Source organism: Alosa pseudoharengus, unplaced genomic scaffold, assembly GCF_046254945.1.
Source record: "Alosa pseudoharengus isolate Yale_2024_CS ecotype anadromous, Long Island Sound unplaced genomic scaffold, YU_APseudo_1.1 YU_APseudo_1.1_scf_1, whole genome shotgun sequence".
Lineage (NCBI taxonomy): Eukaryota > Metazoa > Chordata > Actinopteri > Clupeiformes > Clupeidae > Alosa > Alosa pseudoharengus.
This window is the reverse complement of record NW_027468564.1, coordinates 11,230,005-11,254,734: the sequence shown is the minus strand read 5'-3', so window position 1 is coordinate 11,254,734 and position 24,730 is coordinate 11,230,005. Positions and strand designations below refer to the sequence as shown.

The 24,730-nt window shown below is 39.3% G+C and overlaps 1 protein-coding gene across 1 annotated transcript in view; it reads left to right on the top strand.

Moving 5' to 3' along the window:
- The first annotated feature begins 2,340 nt into the window (after positions 1–2,340).
- The window catches only part of LOC143116998 (mast cell tryptase-like), a 43,813-nt gene continuing 21,423 nt past the window's right edge, over positions 2,341–24,730 (top strand). The window contains exons 1-4 of the mRNA XM_076278428.1: positions 2,341–2,611; positions 2,749–3,017; positions 4,140–4,291; positions 4,428–4,695. Of these exons, the coding sequence (XP_076134543.1) occupies positions 2,409–2,611; positions 2,749–3,017; positions 4,140–4,291; positions 4,428–4,695 (892 nt within the window). The 5' untranslated portion in view covers positions 2,341–2,408. The remainder of the gene's footprint in view (positions 2,612–2,748; positions 3,018–4,139; positions 4,292–4,427; positions 4,696–24,730) is intronic.

Sequence of the window (24,730 nt, the reverse complement as noted above, 5' to 3'; positions counted from 1 at the left end):
CAAGAGTAATATCGGTTATCGTATCGGTATCGGTCACAACAAACCAATAAATATCGGTTATCGTTATTGGCCCTAAAATTCTATATCGGTGCATATCTAATTATTTTGCATTCTCCTACTCTTGTTTACAGCTCCTACCACCCCAGGTATGTATTACAGTTTTTTACAACTCTTCACATCTCTAAACACTACTGTTTTTTCAAGAGTAATATCGGTTATTGTATCGGTATCGGTCACAACAAACCAATAAATATCGGTTATCGTTATTGGCCCTAAAATTCCATATCGGTGCATCTCTAATTATTTTGCATTCTCCTACTCTTAGTTACAGAACCTACCACCCCAGGTATGTATTACAGTTTTTTACAACTCTTCACATCTCTACACTGTACTGTTGTACTGTTCTCCAACTATTGCTCACACAACATGCAAAATGCCTAATTTTCTCCTCCATAATTAAACACTGCAATCAAAGCAGTTTAAACACATATCACATTAGGCCACATTAGATGGGTTTACATTTTTTACACTTTTTGTATTATTCTGATATTATTTTGCATTGTATTACATTTTTTTACAACTCTTCAACTCTCTACATACTGCTGTTCTCCGACTATTGCTCACACAACACGGTGTGTGTGTATTATTGTAATATTATTTTTAGGGATGCACGATATATCAGTGGACAATATATTATTGGCCGATAAGTGAAAACATTAAAATATTATTATCGTTCCGATAACAGAATTCCGGTCGATAATTTGCACCGATATTTAAATAGAACTAGGCCTACTGCCAACATCGAGCAATATGCTGTTTCACCTTGTAATGGAGCTCAACCTTAATACAGCCCTCGGGAGTGCGTATCTGAAACGGTGCTTAAGAATGTGTGCAAGAGTTGTGTACCTTAGAAACGTCCAGGTTTTTGGGGTTGCTCCTCCCAAAACGCGCAACTCCCTCCATCGTGTGTAAATGACAGATTTAAGTGGAAGGGAGAATTTGCGCAGGCTAAAAAGCGCTTAATTACATGCTTTGTCTGACTTACCTCTCTTAGTTAGTTTGTGTGTGTGTGTGTGTGTGTGTGTATCCATTTTTTTTTCTCCCCAGCTGTATTGCTGTATGAACACTGTGTTTGTTTATGTATATGTACATGTGTGTGTATTTTTCTGAGGTTTGTTGCTTGATGTGTAAGTGTGTGTGTGTGTGTGTGTGTGTTTGTGATATTCTTTTGCATTCTTTTACCATTTTCTACAGATCCCATTCCCATCAATATTCCAGGTGTGTATTAATCATTAATGTATGTGTGTGTATCTGAGTAGTTGTGTGTATTTTGTGTGTTTACCTGAGTGTTAGTACGTTTACCTGAGTGTTTATGTCACCAGATTAGTAGTAGCCTTAAGGCTGCCCGTGACCAGACAGCAATATAAGTTTAACCTAAGTAATTTAAGTGCAATTAATCAGTGAGGCAGAGGGGCTCAACTTCTTATTACAAATGTATTAAGTATAGACATGTCAAGTCAATCACAATAAATTCAGTTCAAATATACAACAAACACTGAAATGAAACAAGAGACCACAGCCAGTAATACCGCCGCCAGCCACCAGCAGCGCCAGACGCTCCACAGCAGTTCCCACAGTCAGCACAGCACAGTAGTAGACAAACGAGCAAGCAAGCAGGCGAGTTAGTAGCTTCCGTGTTCACCCGGCCTAGCCTAGCCAAGCAGTCACCCGCACGGCAACCCACAAGTGTTCCTTGAGCTCGATACTGTCCCGTAAGTCCTCCACAGATCGTAGGTTACTCAGCTCTCCACCTCGATCACCAGCAGCGATGCAATCGTTCTGCTGAAACGAACGAGACTTTGGGCAGTACGGAGCAGACTACCAAGATACTGATACACGTTTTGTTGCTTGAGGCAAAAAGGAGCTACTCACATTGCCGGGTGCAGACCAAATCTGCCACCCAGAATATAGCTTGTGCGTTGGTAAGTGCTCTGCTGTGTGTTCGGCTGGGTAGGCCACCTCTGGCTCGGCCGCTGTGCCTTGTGCAGTTCCTTGCCTGACGTGTCCTCTCCTCTGCGCCTGTCGATCCTGCAAATATAGGGAGACAAACATTCCCACACACCTGTTCCCCCTCATTAAATTAAGCAGCCCCCTTCCTATAGGTTCGATTGTGAGTCTTTGAGTCTTTGTTAATTGTCAGTTTGATTTGGGACAGCCGTGACGGGAGTATCAAAGTCCACACGTGAAGGCCAAACAAAACACAGCATACAAACATCCAAAGAAATCCAAAGTGCATTAAGACACAACAAATGTGAAGACATGACATTTTGCACTCTGTGACATTTACCTGAGTGTCAGAGCGCTACCCATGAGGCTTATAAGCTCAGTGTCTTGTACTTTTTGTATGAATGCAGTCTATGGTAATATCTGTGACATCTCCTTCCCCAGTGTGTGGTAGACCTCCACTCAACACCAGGATAGTTGGGGGTCAGGATGCTCCTGCAGGAAATTGGCCCTGGCAGGCCAGTCTTCAGTCATCAGGCAGCCATTTCTGTGGAGGCTCCCTCATCAACAAGGAATGGGTCTTAACGGCAGCTCATTGCTTTGAGAGGTTAGAACCTGAAATTGTCTCAGTGTCTGGTTGGACCCCAGTAGGCTATCGGTTGTCATGGTTTCAGCTGTAACGTAAGTAGGCTTTTGGTTGTCTTGGTTACATCTCTGACTGCAGCAATCTTTTAATTGTTTCAGCTCTGACCCCACTGGCCTGACTGTTGTCTTGGGTCTTGAGGACCTGGAAGGCAGCAACGCCAACAGCGTAAGACGCAGTGTGAACCGGATCATCAATCATCCCAGTTACGACAGCGGCACCAATGACAACGACATCGCTCTGCTTCGTCTCAGTGCCCCAGTCAACTTCACCGACTACGTCAGCCCTGTGTGTCTGGCTGCCAGTGGGAGTGAATTCAGCAACGGCACAGACAGTTGGGTCACTGGCTTTGGAAACATAGCCTCTGAAGGTAAACTAAAAGCAATCATCGCGCTGGACAGAACAACAAGACTTTTAGAAGTAACCATAGTGTATATTAAAGGATAATTCCAGTATTTAGCACTTTGAGTCCCTTTTCTGGTTTGTTTTGGAACTAGAGTGGTGGAGACAGACATTTAGACGATGGGTCCTGTCTCGACTTTCTGACGACGTTTTAAATCGCCTTTGACTGCTTCAGTGTGGCTGGCTATGGGCATGCACAAACATGTCCTTAAAACAACCCTTAACGTTCGGTTTCAAAACTGTGCAACTCACCGAGTGGTTAGTGGTGTCCTTTAACTGCTTAAAGGGGTGGTTAAGGATTTTGGACATAGGACCTCATTTCCAAGTTAACAAGTGTGATATTTATCAGTGGAGACAATTTTCAACACATTTCATCCAGTCCTACTTGCAAGCAAAAGTCAAAGGTATGAGTTAGCCTGCCACTAAAAAATTATCCACCCAACAGTACCCTCGAGGTGTACTACGAGGTGTCGTATGTCCAAAATCCTGAACCACCCCTTAAGGTCTTTAAAGGTAAACTATGCAGTATTGGCAATTTCCTTACTGTTTTCTCAGTTCATGCTTCTTTTTCGCTGGCTCTGTCATGATGAATGTCTGAGAAACTCCATCGCTACCTTTTTCTAGCCTGGCGTGTATATGTATTTGAATGCAGTAAAGCAATTCGTTACACTCGTTATACTTCCTGACACTGAGGCCGTCGGCCCGCCGGCCCACAGTTGCAAGGGTGTTTTTTCCGCTCACAGGCGCTAGGGGGAAGCGAGACGGCCACCATTTAACCCGAAAAAAGTCATATAACCATTCCAATGACTCTAAAGCAGTTAAATGAAGGTAAATTAAGCTAAAAAACTTGCATATTAAGCTAAAAAACCTGCATAGTGTGCCTTTAAAGGTGCTCTAAGTCATGCTGGGTAACGTCACTTCTATTGACTTTACTAGCTTGCTACTTCCTCCCCCTCCCTCCCGAGCAATTGAAACTCTCCTAAACGAACATACATAGAACATTTAGAAAAAAATATATCTGATTGTAGTGTAACTACCAATAGTGTATATTAATTATTTAACTTTTAGCATTTCTTCATGTCACTCCTAGTATCACTTCCATCTCCTGGGACTCTACAAGAAGTGCAGGTTCCTATAATAGGAAACAGACAGTGTGATTGTTGGTATGAAGTTGAAAATATCGACATCACAGACAACATGATCTGTGCTGGTCTAGCCGCTAGGGGTAAAGACTCCTGTCAGGTAAAACAGCATTTTTGCAAGCACCACCATGCTTGATAGCATTAAAGGAAATGTATGGAGGATTTAGGGGGGTTTGTGTGCATAAATGAAATACAATATTCCTAATTATGTGAAACTGGCAATTAATCAATTCTAGGGAGACTCCGGAGGACCAATGGTGAACAAACAGGAGTCTGTGTGGGTCCAGTCCGGAGTTGTTAGCTTTGGAATCGGTTGTGCTCAACCCAATTTCCCTGGAGTCTACACCAGGGTGTCCCGTTACGAGAGCTGGATCAACTCCCAGATCAGCAGTGACCAACCAGGCTTTGTCCTGTTCACCTCCAGTGGTGTAGATGCTGACGCCAGCTTCTCCTGTTCTGGGGATCAAGACCCCCCTCCAGGACCCAGCTGTCCGATCACTGCGGGTACAAACACAAAACATCTAAAACATCTACAACACCCTCTTCGTCAGGTTCATTCCTCAAACCAATCCCAGGGTACATCTTGCATCTAGCAGTTTCACTCCAGCACAAACCTCATTCTAACGTCTATGGTAATATGGAATGCTAGAGAACACACTATTCTAACGTCTATGGTAATATGGAATGCTAGAAAACACACTAGTCTAACGTTGTGTGCCTCTGGACTCAAATGTTGGCTGATCTTCACCACATTGGACACATACTATCAGCCCAAGCCTCACAAATTAATTGCTTTTTGAAATTGTGATTAAAAGTGTTTGCCCATCGGAGCCAATCGGAATTGGCGGTGAAACGCAATACATTTGGTGACCTTTAACCCCCAGGGATCAATGCAAAAATGCATTTTGGCATGTAATGCAGTGTTTCCTCTAGGATTTTTTTAAGCAGTGGGGGCAGGCCTGTCCGAACCACCCCCCCCCCCCCCCCACACCGTCCCCCCGTCCCACGGAACTGACAACTGACACTTCGCTGCAACACAAACAATTATATGTATTCACCTCTATTCACACACAATGAGGCATTATTTTCAGTTATTATACGGCTCTTCTAGTGTTGTCACGATACCAAAATTATGACTTCGATACTATACCTGCCATAAATATCACGATGCTCGATACTAAAACGATACTACGGCGAAATCCTAAGATATCTGGAGAAGAAAGGACTCATACCTCCTCCAAGTGTATTGAGTCATTTGTGTTGAATTTGGTGCACTTTTGTAGTGTGTAGGTCAATTCTGGGTTCTAAACTTCTAAACTTCCTACATAATGAGTCAGTAAAATAGTAGGCCTACTTTCTGTGATTAAGTCCTTTATTGTTTGTTATAGTTAATTTACATTGTGTTGTGTTTTGGCAATAAAGTAGCTTTAAATAGCCAAACTAGGCTAGATCAAGGTCAGTGTTCAAATTGCTGCATGCAAATCACTGAATGCTATGCAGAGCGGCCTAATCTTTAGGCCATCTGATGTACAGTATAGGCTACACTAGGCCTTCCCGTGTTCATGGGATTTCTTTGACAGTTGCAAAGGGGAAAATGTGAGGATAGTCTTCTTTGCGCCCAGTGTACAAGTACGACATTCCAACCACTCAGGTCTTCGTCAGATAGGCCTACACCATTACCTGTTGCAATATATCTGTGTGCATTACTACATTACGTCTATTTCTTTGATAACATGATTTGCTAGCACGTACTGTAACAATACGCCACTATTATTATTAGGACTCAACACGCTTTGGAGATATTATGCTGTGGGCTTTAATTAGCGCATTTCGGGTAGCCTATCCTACATCTGGGCAATAATTATTGAACAAATTGCAGTCTACATGCCGTGACAAATATTACCAGTAGTAGGCTACTGACCGAACATGAAATAGATCGTTTACAAGTTATGGTAATGTTATTCTGGCGTGAACATTGCGCTTTCATCACGTTAGCACCCTATGATTACAGCTCGTTATGTCTCGTCAAAATGATTACAGCTCGTTATGTCTCGTCAAAATTCATTGATGAAGGAAGGTTCGCTTTATCCCAGAGAACCATACTCGTTTCACTTAGGCTAGACTAAAACATAAGAGAAGAACTTGGCACTAACCATTTAGTCGTGTTTTCTATAGCATATTCGTTAACCTGTCGTTCTTTGAACTCTTTAAAAATGTTGGGATATGTCTGCGAGGTGTTTTGCCAAGTTCCATGCGTAGCCTACTGCTTTTAAATGACTTTGTGTACCTGATGGCTTGCCTTAATTCGCGATGTATCCGAAATAGTTGCAGATTTCACTGCACCTTTTGTTTTATCCACAAGGCCTAGAACTGTCGGCAAAGAACTATGACGTTGGCTGCGCACTCACTCACTCAGAGCTGCCTGCTTGACACGCCCACTTGCCTAGATGCGTGAAAGGAGCAGTGAGAACAGCAGTTCACACAGACACAGAACGTTATTATTTTAATAAAGTATCGATTCTAAAAACGTCTGAAATCGTATTGTTTTTTGCGTGAAGGCATCGCGATACCTTTTTAGTATCGATACACCGTGCAACACTAGGCTCTTCACAATGCTAGTAGAACGCTCCATTGACTTGAATGGGATTTCCCAACGTTCTACGGTAAAATAAATTCATGTAATTAACGCTTCAAACATATAATTACCGCTGTCAATGGCAACGGGTTTTGTGCTTCTGATACGTCTTTCATATCACTACGCAAGGACTGGAACTTCATTCAAATGTGAAAGCAGACGGTTGATCAGCTGTGTTCTAAAGAACGTTTGATTCAAGTTAAGCAGCATGTGTTGCAAACTATTTGTTTTTCAGCAAATGCCACGATGAACGGTAACAAATAGGCTAGGTTATGTAGGCTAAAGTGATATTGTGGGGAGTTTATTTTTTCGTTTTGGCAAGTAGCCGTATAATAAGCGGGATAATGTATAGAACGCCGGTCATTACTGTGAAAATGCAGTTTTCTGGGTCCGGTTCGCCCTGTCGGGACTTATTTTCCCAGTAATGACCGGCGTTCTATACATTATCCCTTGTAATTGAGCTGTATATTTGGAGAATCTACAGCAGGTCTGCACAATGAATTTTGAAAGGCAACTGCGACTATTGTACATCTGCCCCATTTCTGATACCGTGGGGGAAGAAAATTAAACCGTGGGGGGCCGCCACTACCTAATCAACATAGAGGAAACACTGTAATGGATGATGTGTTTGGTTTTAAAGCTTACTAGCTATACCTGTTACTGCATGAGTTCCTATATGACGAATTGTGACATCAATGTAAATTCGCCTTATTCACCCGGCGGCCAGAACGAGGCTACAGGCTACACTTGCCATTACACCTCAGTCCAGCAGATGGTGGTAATGCACTCCGTTTGCAAACTGCCAAAAAAAAGGTCACCGAAAAAGAAGGGTTCGCTGGCCTGTTCTTCTTCTTCTTCAGTGAGTTTTTTTTGGCAGTTTGCAAACCGAGTACATTACCTCCACCCTCTGCTGGACTGAGGTGTAATGGCAAGTGTAGCCTGTAGCCTCACTCTGGCCGCCGGGCGAATTGACATCAATGTGATCGATCTGGCTGCCATATTGGATTATGTCAGAAATATAAAAACATTTTCACAATTTTTGTATGTGAATTTGTTTATAATGCTTTATGAATGCCTTATAAAATAGATACATATATGTGGATATGTATGAAGTTGATTATGTTTTGTTTTTTTTTCATTGCAGATATGTGCAGTATGTGTGAATGCACTTGTGAGAGTAGGTATTTTTTTCACACACACACACACACACACACACACACATGGACTCACATACACACACACTCACACTTTGAAACGCACACGTCCAGTAAACAATGGAATCAATAGGAGAGACACAATCACATAGGCTGCTACCCGAGTGCCACTGTTGTTGCAGGCAGCTCACTGTGTGTTCACTGTGTGCTGAGTGTGTTTCACTAATTTACGGATTGGGATAAATGCAGAGACCAAATTTCCCTCACGGGATCAAAAGAGTATATATATTTATACTTACTTATACTTACTTATATAACACATACACAAAACTACACACGCTCATTCCTGTCATTCTCCTCTATCCTATCTGATTAAAGGCATACACTGCAAAAACTGCTTATCTAACATAATCTAACCAAGTGTTATTAATCTTATATCAAGATAAAAATAACTAGTTGGTATTGTTTTCAGTATAAAGAGACTTACCTAGCGCTTTCTTGTAAAATCATTTGAATTAATTTAAAACAAATTTGACTTATTTTAAGACATCTCATCTTGAAAACAAGCAAATTTGTCTGCCAGTGCGTTAAGCAAATTTGTCCTAAAAACAAGCAAATTTGTCTGCCAGTGCGTTGAGCAAATTTGTCTTGATAAGACTCCTTAAAATAAGTTAAAGTCTTCTTAAATTAAGTCAAAATGATCTTTTGAGAGGGCGCTAGGTAAGTCTTTTCATACTAAAAACAATACCAAATAGAGATTTTTTAATCTTAATATAAGATCAATAACACTTGGTTAGAATTCATTTTTTGCAGTGTAAAAGGCCAACAAAATATACTTTAAAAAAAAAGTGCCACACCACTTTTTCTATAGGGAAAACAGTGTAATTGCGTGGCATTATTGTTTCCAGCAGGTACCCAAAATGCTGCCACACAAATAGTAAAAGTAGCTAGGGCATCTTCTATGCTAATTTACTCAGACTTCTCAGGCATGCTTCTCCACGAGAATGCACGAGACAGACAATAAATATCGCGGACCAGAGACGTTTATCGCCATCTCGTGGCACGAGATCTCGTCACACCCCTACGAGCCACGAGACCGATTTTTACCTCGACGAGAAATATTGTGATATTTTTGTGTCGCCAGATCTCGTGGCACGAGATCTCGTCACACACCTACAGTAGCATTGAGGTAAGAAATAGGGGTGTACAGGGATTTGAGTGTGTAGGCTCCACAATGTGTGAGACATTTTTGCCTTGTTGTGAATAATTGGCAACTATTCTCATAATCGATTAATCGGTTTGTGCCATTAGGAAAAATGTTAATTGGGTTGTGCCATAAGGAATAAATATGAAATATTAAAATATTTCAAGAAAAAACATCACAATTCCCTTATTGTATCTTCTTAAACCTGAATATTTTCAGCTTTACTTATTCTTCTATGACAGTGAACTAAATATCTTTGGACACAACAAGGCTTTTGAGGGCATAATCTTCTCTAATCAATTTCTTCTCTATTTTCTGGCATTTTATTTCTCGATTAATCAAGAAAACAATCGACAGATTAATAGACTATGAAAATAATCGACAGATTAATTGACTATGAAAATAATCGACAGATTAATAGACTATGACAATAATCATTAGTTGCAGCCCTAGTTTACTGTGCCATGACAGGACCATCTTTGCATTACAAAATGATGAGTATGTACTGTACATGTTCAACATTTTGATCTTGCATATATCCTGTTGACCTTCTTTTGATTGTTTACAGATACCTCAAACTCCACTCCTCAAATACCAGCCACCTGTGGTTAGTATTGTGTGCGTGTGTGTGTGTGAGATATACACATATTTTTACACAGTTTTGCAAATTTGCAAACTATATATTGTAAAATGAACATCAGTGTGTACAAATCCCTTCATACAAGTAATGAATGTTGTGTTTGTAGACACAAGTCACAAGTAGGGATGCACGATATATCGGCGCCCGATATATTATTAGCCGATAAGTGAAAAAATGAAAATATTATTATCTGTCCGATAACAGAATTCTGGCCGATAATTTGCGCCTAGTTAAAGTCCTAATTTAGGCCTACGTAAGGTCCGTCTGCACTGCAAAAAATGAAATCTAACCAAGTGTTATTAATCTTATATTAAGATTAAAAAATCTATTTGGTATTGTTTTTAGTATGAAAAGACTTACCTAGCGCCCTCTCAAAAGAACATTTTGACTTAATTTAAGAAGATTTTGACTTATTTTAAGGAGTCTTATCAAGACAAATTTGCTTAACGCACTGGCAGCCAAATTTGCTTGTTTTTAGGACACATTTGCTTAACGCACTGGCAGCCAAATTTGCTTGTTTTCAGGATGAGATGTCTTAAAATAAGTCAAACTTTTTTTAAATTAAGTCAAATGTTTTCACAAGGAAGCGCTACACTGCAAAAAATGAAATCTAACCAAGTGTTATTAATCTTATATTAAGATTAAAAAATCTATTTGGTATTGTTTTTAGTATGAAAAGACTTACCTAGCGCCCTCTCAAAAGAACATTTTGACTTAATTTAAGAAGATTTTGACTTATTTTAAGGAGTCTTATCAAGACAAATTTGCTCAACGCACTGGCAGCCAAATTTGCTTGTTTTTAGGACACATTTGCTTAACGCACTGGCAGCCAAATTTGCTTGTTTTCAGGATGAGATGTCTTAAAATAAGTCAAACTTTTTTTAAATTAAGTCAAATGTTTTCACAAGGAAGCGCTAGGTAAGTCTCTTTATACTGAAAACAATACCAACTAGTTTTTTTTATCTTGATATAAGATTAATAACACTTGGTGAGATTTTGTTAGATAAGCAGTTTTTGCAGTGTAGGTAAGTCTCTTTATACTAAAAACAATACCAACTAGTTTTTTTTATCTTGATATGAGATTAATAACACTTGGTGAGATTTTGTTAGATAAGCAGTTTTTGCAGTGTGGCTACACTGAGCTTGGTTGGCTATACTTGAGCTTGGTTGGCTATACTTTTTCCTCAATATAATGTCAGCGGTGTGAATGTATTTCACCACTCTAACAAAATCTGTGGATATGCGTTCATTTGGGAATCTGTGCATCTCAAAATCCTCTCGTGAATGATCCGCCATTTAACCTTAACAGAGCGGAGCTCAGCCCTATCTAGAGCCGTCTTGTGCTGGTGTGTTTGCACTTTACTGCGCTGGTCGGGGAAACAAATAAACAAACTCGTTAGTGGGACGAGTACATAAGTAGGCCTAGTTCTAATTTGTGTTTTAGTATTATATTTGCATTACTTTAGCTTGGGTTTTGTATTATTACCTAGAAATATGCTAACCATTCGTGCTTCAGTTCCAGACAGGTCATCATAATAAGTTATTAAAACCTTCGGGGCTAACTCCTTTCATTTCAGCTGCAGCAGGTTGTGCGCAACAGAGTAGACAGACATAAGACAGTCTGAGGAGTTGCAGCTTTATTCAGTTACCCGCAGTTGAAACTAAACCTAAGTTACCCTCACAAACTCTGATTTGGACGCTATACTGTAGCTTATTCCAAGCTGAGTCGTTTATGAGCGTTTAGTCCTAAATAAAAACGATTCAAACTCTCTAGCCACTCACTCGCAATTCACTAACGTCAGGTTCACTTAAAGGAGCCACACATACTGTAGGGCTAGGCTACTGTTGTTGACTGCCGTACTATTGAGGACTATTATGAGTTCTGTCCATCATCTGTAGGTAAAATTACTGCCAGTGTTGTGCGTAAACGAGTTCAAAAGAACGCGTTAATTGAACACGCTCATTTTTTTGTGAACGTTGAACTGAACGCAACACATTTTTTAATAAAGAACTTGAACGTGAATTTGTTCACATTATGTGTCATTAACGGCAGACATCACTGTAAATGAACGTTGGAATTTGTTTTCCATTGAAAACTGAGTGACATCTGTTTTCTCTTTTGAAACGCAATGAGAGAAAGTTTCTCCCTCCTGTATTCTCGCTGGTGCCGCTTCAATCATGTATCACCAGACAGAAATGGTTTTGACATTGTGTGCGCAATGCATTGCGGGCAACGTAGTGTCCGGCTGAGAATAGTTAAATAGCATACTGGCTTCCGCACAACGTTACCCGTGATGAATTGCAGCAGAGCGGGGTAGGCATAGCAACGCCGCGTAGCAGGCAACGATGTTGCCTGAAAAAAAATTGTGAAAAGTGATTTGGGGAAAGCATTTAATAAGCATAATTTTATTGCAGTAATCAGTGTTGTGCCAGTTCACAGCTTTTCTGAACTAGTTCAAGTTCAGTTCATACATGTTCAAAGTGAACAGTTCACGTTCAAAGTTCACAATCACTTCCACTAGCCATTTTCCACAGCCAGAAAAAAGATCGGGCTCCCATGCATCACTTCCACAGCCAGAAAAAAAATTAAAATCACTATTTCAAGAAAAAATAAACAAATCTCTTCCTATCTATGTATGTAGTGTCCTGTCCTGTTGTCCAAATAAGAGTCAAGAATGTCAGCCATCTCCAGCCGAGCGAGAGAGAGAGACAGACCAATGATGAGAGTGAGAGAAAGCGCTGCAATTAAAAAAAAAAAATGGCTAGTGGAAGTGATGGCACGGAGACTGGTCTACCTTGTCTGTACTGCTGTAAGTTTCATCACCTGGTAAGAAACCCACAATTGCAGTGTCATGAGCAAATGTCTACAATGAGCAGCTTCAAAGAACGTATAGTGATTTCTAGCTTGTAGTGTGAAAAAAAGTATTTATTTGAATGTCTCACGAAAAAAGTCAAATTAACTGAACTTTGAACTAGTTCAGAATTAAAATTGTGAACTTTGAACGTGAACTGTTCACTTTGAGCATGTATGAACTGAACTTGAACTAGTTCAGAAAAGCTGTGAACTGGCACAACACTGATTACTGCAATAAAATTATGCTTATTAAATGCTTTCCCCAAATCACTTTTCACGATTTTTTTTCAAGAGTAATATTATCGGTTATCGTATTGGTATCGGCCACAACAAACCAATAAATATCGGTTATCGTTATCGGCCCTAAAATTCCATATCGGTGCATCTCTAGTCACAAGTAATGAATGTTGTGTTTGTGGACACAAGTCATAAGTAATGAATGTTGTGTTTGTGGACACAAGTCACAAGTAATGAGTGTTGTTTGTGGACACAAGTCGCAAGTAATGAGTGTTGTTTGTGGAAACTTTTGTGAATCAAATAATATTTGAAGAGTTTGGTTCCAAAATGCTATATCCACCATTTTAATGAATTTTCATAAATATGTACATTTTGTTTTGCAATTCATTTAAATAGAACTGTAATTAGTAGGGGTGTGAATCTCTCATGTAAAAGACGATACGATTCACATCTAGATACATGGGCACGATTTGATACAAGAAAAGATACATGTTCATAAAAAACGATTCAGTACGATTCGATGCGATTCGATGCAATTCGATGCAGTTCAAGAATGGAAAGCATTCTGAAAGATTTTTTATCATTTGCTCAAGGTGCACATTAATTTTATGTTATCAATTATCATGGTCATGGTTGTCAATTAGGCAAAAAAAGTGTGAATATGATTATCTAAACTAAGGTTTGTATCATATGCTGTATTTAAATGAAAAATAATAGTCTACATTTCAGTCAAACACAGCAGCCAAATACAACATAAAAATACATTTTTATAGACATTATAGATTTTATAGAGTTATATCTGATTGTTTTCAAGGAGCTGTAGCCTATTGTTGAGGTAAGACAATACCGAAATAAAATAAAACAGTGCTTAAGACACTGTTGGCCTTTTCTCATAGCCTACAAGAATAAAATAGGCCTACATATCAATGAACTCTCTGGGCTTATTTTGTTCCAACGGTAGACCTAATATGCAGAAACCAGAAACTCAGTGCCACAAGTCTGAGTGAATATGAACAAAATAATAATAATTTGTGCATCGTTTTAGCAGCAAGGGCCAAATTATTCTTTAACATTAAGGAAATCCCTTCATCAAACGTAAAGCTACTCTACAGACTATCGTTTTCGCGCTGGATTTTGAAAAACAAAAGAGTAAAAACGACCGAGTGCGAGTTGTCACGTGCTTAAGTTGCAGTAGATGTATGGGTAATGAGGTCCTTTGACAACTTTGGGCAATGAATGTAGCCCAAAACGAACTGCATTACCCACAAATCCGTGCCACGTGAAGTTTCAAAACCGGAAGTGGGATGAACGCGCTGCTTGCAACGTAAATGAGAGTCTGAGCGAGCAGAAAAGGTTGTGAACCGATTCGTAACAAGTAAATTGATATAACGACCGGTTCATTTCAGTTTTATTCCGATACGTATCGAATATTCCGATACGTATTCCGATACGTATCTTACACGTTAAAAACGGATACCGATACGTAACGGTTAATCTTTACACCCCTAGTAATTATGTATTATGTGATTTATCTTTACTCAATCTAAACAACAAAACAGCAAATTGATTGATATTTTATTTGATTTATAGCGTTTTGATTGATATTATATTTGATTTATATAGCGTTCTTATTGATATTATATTTGATTTATATGCGTTTTGATTGATATTATATTTGATTTCTAAAACTGATAGTTCCGGTCCTTGATTGTGATTGGCTGAATCACGTTCGATGCCGTTGTAAAATCCAGCACAAACATACACCTTGACCACATTCCGCTCTATATTACTACGCTACCACAACTTGATACAAAAGTTAAAGTAGCTGCGTCTCGATGTTGCTTGGCAACCATTCAGATAGAGGAAATATATTTCTTTGCGGAAGAATGATTACCTAGGAATAACTCATTATATTTCTAGTTGCTGTACCTTTACTTTATGAAACTTTGCAGGTATTTATAGTTACAGCTTTAGAAAAGCAATAAGCCACTCGAGTCCGTAGGTTACGCTAGCTAGCGCGTCGTGCCTAACAACGGCCCTTAGCTTAATTATATGCGCTTTGATTGATATTATATTTGATTTATATAGTATTTTGATTGATATTATATTTGATTTAAATAGCATTTTGATTGATATTATATTTGATTTAAATAGCATTTTGATTGATATTATATTTGATTTATACAGCGTTTTGTAACCAAACTCTTCATTTGTAGATCCTGGTATGTGCATTTACTTATGTTTTATGAGCCAAATATGGACTCATATTTTTTTGGTGTTCCTTCGGGTAGGTGTCCACAAGCTGAGTCTAATATGGCCATGTGATGTATTTATTTCTCTGTGTTTGTGTCTGTGTGTTCTCAATTGACCAGTTGGGTCTTCTGGTCTCCAGAGTGCGTTCAGTTGCCTAGCGATGATGCTGGTCTCCCTGCAGTCAATGGTGCAGTGGTTGGATCTGTGACCTGCCAATCAACTCTGCGATTTGAATGAAACCCTTAAAGGGCAAATGACAGGTTAAAAAAAAAATAATAATAATAATATTAATGAATGTGTGGACAAGGGCGGTCCAACATGGGTACATGGTCCTGATGAAAAAGGATGATTACTGCATTGTGTTGCTATATATTTACGCAAATATACCTAATACCACTAGGCCTAAATGTTTACTCTGGTTATTAATGAATATCGCTAACAGACTTACTAAGATATACTTTAGTTATTCTTGAATTCACAGGAATAAATGTACTGTTGTTTACATGCAGGAATTCTTGTGTTCTGTTACTTCACATTTATATGGGTATAACTAACCTTTAGAAAAAATATTTACTTCAGCTAACATGCAATTAGGAAAATATGAATAGATTTATGTTTTTAAGATGTGCTGAACTAAAAAGGGATAGGGCTAGTGCTAATGTGTCATTGTTGATGTGACCATTAAGGTGAGAGATGATAGCACATTATTTAACTCTTTTTTAACTCCTGATGATGTTGATGGTGATTTAAAAACTTCTTCTGTATCGTTTGGGAATGTGAATGAAAAACCCAAATACAGTATATTATGTTAACTTAAATAAATGCTACGGTCTATACAGTATATTACATATGTTAACTTGAATAAATGCTACGGTCTATACAGTATATTACATATGTTAACCCTCTAACCGCCCATGTCGCAATATTGCGACAAGCGTCATTACTGAATAAAACAGACGATAGACGCGAGTACAGTGTAAAATCTCATTTGTACTCTTGACCACTAGTTGGCAGACACCCAGAGCTTCGATTCAAGCTCAACCTTTTTTTTCAAAGTTTTCAGGAAGCATGTGAAAAACACGCGAGAAAAACACGAAGAAGACGTGCATTTCCTCCATAACCCGGAAGCGGTCCATAGTTTTGCACAAATTGAAGCAGAAATACACCAAACGTGTGATGAAGTCTTGGATCTGTTATTCACCTATTCTGATTCTGAAGGAGAATATCTGCCTTTTGGAGAATATGATCGATCGTCTATTGACTGATAGTCACGGTGCGTCTGTGAATGGATGTACGTCTTTGCGACAGTGTCCACTAAGCATACCAAGCTTATTTCGACCCTCTGCCCAACATAGCTGGAGGTGCCAGTGGCAATAGTGATGATAGTGTCCGTAATGGACGTGGTATAGACAGCAGGGGTTGTAAAAATAGGGCTCTGAAGAACGTAAGTCACCCGCGATATGGAACTGATTTGATCAGGCTACTTTATTGTATAGTAGCATAGGGTTTGTGATTAAGGTAATAGTTAACTGTTGTTGGTTAACTGTTCATTTGTTATGTCGGTGAAATGACAAAAAAAGAAAGTAAAACTGCTCAAATATGTTCAACATCTAGTATTTACTGAAATGTGCATAATTCACGGTGGTTACCGTCCAGTGACGTCATAATATGCAAATTAGATGAGTAAATTTACCCCCTTCATAAACTTCTGTTCATACTAAATGATTTTCACATTTACAGTAGGACTTTATATCTGACCACTTGCAAGCCATGGCCTTTTGAAATTTTGATGTACAAATCCAATTTATTCTTTTTAAACCCTGGCGGCTAAAGGGTTAACTTGAATAAATGCTACGGTCTATACAGTATATTACATATGTTAACTTAAATAAATGCTACGGTCTACACAGTATATTACATATGTTAACTTGAATAAATGCCCATATGTCTAGCTGCTACGGTCTATTGTTTGGGATTGTTATGATGGTGAATATGTGAAATAAAAACCTATATACAGTAGGCATCAATAAATAAGCTACTGGGGAAGGAACATTGCCCATATATTTCTAGCTGTTATGGTGCGTTCTATTGCCATATGTCTTTAGCTGCTATGGCACATTCTATTGCCATATGCGTTCTATTGCCATATGTGTTCTATTGCCATATGTCTTTAGCTGCTATGGTGCGTTCTATTGCCATATGCGTTCTATTGCCATATGTCTTTAGCTGCTATGGTGCGTTCTATTGCCATATGTCTTTAGCTGCTATGGTGCGTTCTATTGCCATATGTCTTTAGCTGCTATGGTGCGTTCTATTGCTATATGTCTTTAGCTGCTATGGTGCGTTCTATTGCCATATGTGTTCTATTGCCATATGTCTTTAGCTGCTATGGTGCGTTCTATTGCCATATGTGTTCTATTGCTATATGTCTTTAGCTGCTATGGTGCGTTCTATTGCTATATGTCTTTAGCTGCTATGGTACGTTCTATTGATATATGTCTTTAGCTGCTATGGTGTGTTCTATTGCTATATGTCTTTAGCTGCTATGGTGCGTTCTATTGCTATATGTCTTTAGCTGCTATGGTGCATTCTATTGCTATATGTCTTTAGCTGCTATGGTGCGTTCTATTGCCATATGTCTTAAGCTGCTATGGTGCGTTCTATTGCTATATGTCTTTAGCTGCTATGGTGCGTTCTATTGCTATATGTCTTTAGCTGCTATGGTGCGTTCTATTGCCATATGTCTTTAGCTGCTATGGTGCGTTCTATTGCTATATGTCTTTAGCTGCTATGGTGCGTTCTATTGTAATTCTATTGTTAGTAACGGTTCAAGCCCTTACGGCCCTTCCTCAGACTTCCAGCTAGTGTTAAATTGCATTATGATGGCCTCAAGTGTGGATTGAATATGAGAGTATATACCCACAATGAAGAAAATATTGTATGTATTTGCAATGATGTATATATTGGTATTTGTATATGCATGTAGTGTTTATGTTATGTTTATGTTTATGTTCACGGAAAATGAATTGATTGTATAATGGATCCTGCAACCTAATTGTAATCACGTGGCAAATGTAATTTAAAAGGGCAGCTGTGTAACACTTGCTGGAAGTCTGAGGAAGGGTCGTAAGGGCTTGAAACGTTACTAATGAAAAGGAACTTAAATGGCAGCTCTCTGGTGTGCGGATCTTCACGTTTTCTTTGACCTGACCATCAACTCTGCAAATTACCGGTCAGAGTTTGATCCATGTAAAAGGTTTTCAAATATTTGTAATCTACAAGCAATCAAATACACAAATCCCTTCAGTGGGTAACTCTGTTAGCCTGATAAGCCAGACCAACATTAAAATGTAGGGTCTGGGCACTCACCGTTCGCAGTGTCAGTCCGAGGGGCGAGACAATCATGTGTCTTTCAAATTTCCTCTGCACGCAATAGGACAGCGCTATGAGTCCCATGTGTTTTCCCACCAGCGGAGCTATTTGGCTAGTTCAAACTTTTGCCAACTTTCAGTAAAAAAAGCTTAACTCGTGTCACACTGTTCGCCAACAGCAACATCCATCTTTTTTGTTTTCAAGTAGCAGGGAATTCAAGCCAAACCGTTGCAACTCTGCCATCAATCATTATGTTAAGCCCACCTAACGACTCTATACACGATTTGATTGGCCTGATAGAAGTTTGTCGAGCTTGCAAGCCAACGGAGAATTGCTAGACTAGCCCTGGCAGCAAATGTAATTTGTTGCCGCTAGGGTGCGTCTAGATTTCTAGGCTATAACTCTGTGTTAGTGTGTGTATCAAACAAATGCAAATGTATTCCTGGGATAACATTGACACATGGGCACCCTCTACAGGTGGTTTTCCGCATCATTAGTATATCACCAGTGTTTTTGTTTGTTTGTTTGTTGTTGTTGTTCATACCACTCACTAATTTCTAGGTACCATATGTTTTTGTTTATGTTTATGTAATTTAGCAGACACTTTTGTCCAAAGTGACTAACAATAGAATAGTTAACAGTAAACAATTATACAAATTCGGTAAGGCTACATTAAGATAAGTAATGACAACAATTACCAGTATGTCAATACGATATCAGTGAAATAATGAAAATAAACAAATAATAGTTAAAACATACATTAAACTCTGTAATGATCTGATAATATCATATGCATTACACTCTGTATAGAGCTGATTATATCATATAATTACACTCATAACATTATATCCAGTGTTGGGTGTAACGCGTTACAAAAGTAATGTAATTACTGTAATATATTGCTGTTTGCGGTAACGTGGTAATGTAAGGCATTACAAAAAAAAATTGGGTAATATTTTACTCGGTACAAACTTCAGTAACGCGCGTTACAATGCATTTAACCCGAAATTAAGTTGTGTTTTGTTTTGATACATATTCGCAAACACCACATGAGAACAACAGAGGAGAAAAAATCAGCGCAAAATAGTAGAACGTTATCTCCTGATACTGGTTGAATATGACTGCTGCAGCAGACTCGCAGGCGGACTCTATTTGCGGGATGGACATAAGCCTACGCTCATTATTTTCAGCTTGTCAGAGACATATGAAGAACATAATAGTTAGTGCACTTTGTGTGCGAAACCGAAAGATCTCTCTATGCCTCGCGAAATAGCACAAGTAAATTAATGAAACATCTAAAGTAGTGCCACGCTAATCTTTTTGATTCTTGATAAAACACAAACTATGCTGTTGTGCATGTTAGCTTTGTGCTGTGAACTTGAATTGAAGAGAATAACGGGATAGAAATGCAGAAAAAGATTGTGTAGCCTGGCAGTGCCACCGCTCCCACCACGCGCATCACGCACTTTGCGTTGGGCACCAAAGGACAGAGGGGGCACCCAAATGTAACCAATTAATAGTAGCTTTATTGCAAACTGCGATTCACTCTTCATCAATAACGTTTACAATGTCAAAATGCACTAACACGATGTTACATGCAAGTTTGATACCTTTTGGGTTCTCTCAATCACCACGTAGTACTAGAATTGGTGGGTCTTCAATCATTCGTTTTCCAAGCATTTAGGCTACATGAAGCACATGATATGCTGAGTCGACTGAAACGCATTCCATTCAGATAGCTAGGTGGATACCAGGCTCATAATTCACTTGTATTCGCAAAACGAAATGTGAAGCAACATGTCATTGCATACTTCCATTTCCAAAGCAATGAAGGTTGCTTCAAACAACTTAACATTGTGCATATTATTGTTAATATTGTGCTATCAATGTAACTCAAACAAATAAGGCTTGTAAACAAGAGCTGGCAAAAGGGCATTATGACAACGTAAAGATCAATGCTCTTAAAGTGACGGTGCACCATTTATAGGTAAAACATAATTTCTTCAGAAATTAATGTTTAAATACACACAGGTGTTTGAGTGTTTGAGTTATCATTTAAATGTCACTCACTCAAAGCCACTCACTTAGGGCACCGAAATGGCCAGCAGGCCACCATCTTGACATGTCTTTATTAAAGGAACCGTATGTAAAAAATGTATTTCAATTAATCATAAAATTGCCCTGATATGTCACTAGACATTAAGATATGTTCATTTCAAATACTTATATCACTGACAACAGTAGTCTGGCCAGGATATTGTCATTTAAAAAGTGAAGTTGCAGCCCTCAACTGATGTTAATGATGTCATGTTGTGTTTTGGCCTAATGCGCCACCCTCCACCTATCTACTAATCACAAAGTCAGTAGTGTTTCGTCATCCGGTTGCCAACTCTGCCAGTCAGAGGGGAGGGGAAGGGGATACACCGCTCTACAGTAAGTGTATATACAGAAAGTGTATATACAGAAAGTGATTGTAGTACCAGTTTTGGCCACAATCTTACATATGGTTCCTTTAAGCTTTGATTTACAATATAGTAGGCTCTCTATTGATTTTAATGAGTAGGCCTAGGCCTTAAAGTTACAGTATTTCTATCACAATTTAGCAGACTTTGACCTTTTGTCGGTTTTTAACAAAATTCTGACTATGATTGCTCCTTGTATTGCATCATGAGCACTGCACCTATTGCATTCTACTGTTGTTAGCCTTAAGCCTAGCTCACTCATTATGCTAAACCACATCTCCCTCCATTGGAAGAGCAAGCTGCATTGAGCGTAATAAACTGCATTTAGAATGGCAAATCCATATTTCTAGATATTTTGGTGAAAGTAACTTAAAAGTAATGCAATAGTAGTGTAATGCCTTACAATTCAGAGACAGTAATATTATAATGTAACAAATTACTTTTAAAAGACAGTAATAAGTAATACATAATACATTATGATTTTGAAGTAACTTGCCCAACACTGATTATATCATATACATTACACTCTGTAGCTGATTATATCTGGGACGCTAGATACCACTGTTTAATGGAGGTGTTGTGGACCTAATTCATATACATTACACTCTGTAGCTGATTATATCTGGGACGCTAGATACCACTGTTTAATGGAGGTGTTGTGGACCTAATTCAATGAAACGCCTATATGAAGGAAGGTGCCTGCTTAACCCTCGGTGAAACTGTTCTCGATTTTTTGCATCAAATGTAATTGTGATGATGATGAGGATGGGAGCTGGTGAATTTATTACATTTTAATCATTAAAATATATATTTAAACAAAAATAGATTATGTGTCTATCAAACAAATAAATTGTTGTTGGAAGAGCAACTGGTAAAGCGTCTGTTACTGTGATGGTGTTTGGCTGTGTGAGGACACATTGGTACAAATGGGATTGGGACAGCACTTCACGAGATCACATGTTACCTCTTGGCGACCTTTAATAGCAAAGATGTTGCTGACACTTGCCCGCAGTGTCGGCGCTAGAGCTGGGCATTCGAGGGCCGTGGCCCTAGCGGTCATTGATGCCCCTCCTACCAAAGGTCATGGTGTGGCAAAAAAAATATCCCTTCTAGTTATTCATTTAAAGGAACCGTATGTAAGAAATGTATTTCAATTAATCATAAAATGGCCCTGATATGTCACTAGACATTAATAAATCATGTTCATTTCAAATACTTATATCACTGACAACAGTAGTCCGGCCAGGATATTGTCATTTAAAAAGTGAAGTTGCAGCCCTCAACTGATGTTGATGTTGTGTTTTGTCATGTCATGTTGTGTTTTGGCCTGATGCGCCACCCTCCACCTATCTACTAATCACAAAGTCAGTAGTGTTTCGGCATCTGGGTTGGCAACCTCGAGTCAGGGGGGAGGGGGAGGGGATACATCGCTCTACAGTAATTTGAAAGTGATTGCAGTACCAGTTTTGGCCACAATCTTAGATATGGTTCCTTTAAACATTTTAATGTCAGCCCCACCGGCACCGACCTCGCTTACAGTGCCCCCCTCCTCCCCCTAGTATTATACAATAAATTTTATGCACCATATAATTTTCAGTTGCAGTCCCGGGACACTGAAAGACCGGGGTACACGAAACTTGGTGGGCATGTAACCCCACATGGATAGCATGGAACCATCGTTTTGATCTGTAGCCCCCCCGCTGGACTGGACCCCCCGAAAGGAGGGTAGGGCAGACACAGTTTTCTGTGAATATCTCAAAAACCGTAGGGTTTAGGAGGACCATTTTTTTTTTGTATGTTGATCTCAAGGGGCCATGTCAACCCATTCCATAACCACTCATTTCATGTATAGCGCCACCTAGTTAAACACAAAAAAGTAAAAATTAGGTGTTGTAATTGAAGGTATCTGTGACCTAACATAATCAAAACTGCACGAAATTGGAAGTGTAGGATCATTATGACACCCTCTGTATGAACGCCAAATTTTGTGGAATTCCGTTCATGGGGGGCCACACAATAAATTCATTTATGTTACTATACACCAACTGGCCTGTAGGTGGCCGGAGACAGTTTTCTGTGAATATCTCGAGAACCATAGGGCCTAGGAGGTCCACCATTTTTATGTATGTTGGTATTAAGGGGGCATGTCAACCCATCCCATTACCACTTATTTCATGTATAGCGCCACCTAGTTAAAAATTAAAAAGCAAAAAATTAGGTGTTTTCATCACAATATCTCTGGCTGACAAGGTCAAAACTGCACGAAATTAAAAGTGTAGGATCATTATGACACCCTCCGGATGCATGCCAAGTTTTGTATACTTTCGTTCATGGGGGGCCTTACAATAAAATAATTGATGTGTACATTTAGTGACGTACACCAACAAGGATTCCCGGGACACTGAAAGACTGGGGTACACAAAACTTGGTGGGCATGTACCCCCACATGGATAGCATGGAACCGGCATTTTTCGTTTTGATCTGTAGCCCCCCCGCTGGACTGGACCCCCCGAAAGGAGGGTAGGGCAGACACAGTTCTCTGTGAATATCTTGAGAACTGTAGGGCCTAGGATGACCATTTTTTTCCGTATGTTTGCCTCCAGGGGTCATGTTAACCCATTTCATGTGCACACATGTGCACAAACAGATACACACACACACATACATTCACAGTAATCATACGTATGACACATACTCACACAGTAGACATATGTACGGACACATACGCAGGCACACACACAAGCACGCACACACACACACACACACCCACACACACAAACACTCACACACACACACACCCACACACATAACATAAACATAACACAAACAATCAAGAATTTCTCCGAATTATGAACAGGCAAGATGGAGGTGGGGTTGTATAAAATTCATTTTACTTGTGAAATCTATGAACTAATCATGTTTTGGTACTTGTTGTCTAGCAGATATCAGTGAGAATTGAGTGTGGATAATGCAATTTAGTGAGACAGTTAGAATCATATAGGCCTTTCAGCGTGATTTCTTTTTGTGGAAAAAATGTGCTGGACTGGGCGGCGGTCATATTTTGTACCGCTCTGCGGTACATCTAGTTTTGGTCTTTTCAAGTTGCTGGTTGGAATAGAAAAGGATAGAACAGTTCGTCTGTCCATCTGTCCATCATAGGCATAACATGGATTTAGAAAATGCATTCAGAATATGTTTGTATCACAAAGCTATTCGACACTCGCACCATAAATTTGGTCATGTTATTTCATCCACTAGCTGCATGGTACAGTGCTGGAAAAGCAATAGGCCATTCAAAGAAATTCTCTCAGCAATCTCCTCTATGGAACAATGCTCACTTCTTATCTGATCAACGACCTTTTGTTTATCCTTTGTGGTCGTCTAAAGGGGTGTTTACTTTTTCCAATATTTTTGACGGGACTGGTTTGCGTACATTCCAGGATATCCAAGCAGAATACAACCTACCTGGCATCTCTTTTTTCTTGTACCTGAGGTTGCGATCTGCTATGAAAGCTTATGGCGTGCCATGGAATTCTGTTTTGAGTGACCACCCAATGTTTAGCTGGATTGATCCTGCCAAAGATCCTAAAGGGGCGGTCACAGTAATCTACAATTCTTTACTCAGTAGTGTTCATAAGCCTTTAAAGATACTATCAACGTGGGATTTGGAACTTTTTTGGTTAGGATTCCACCCGGACTGGGAAACAGTGTGGTCAAACCTTTGCCTT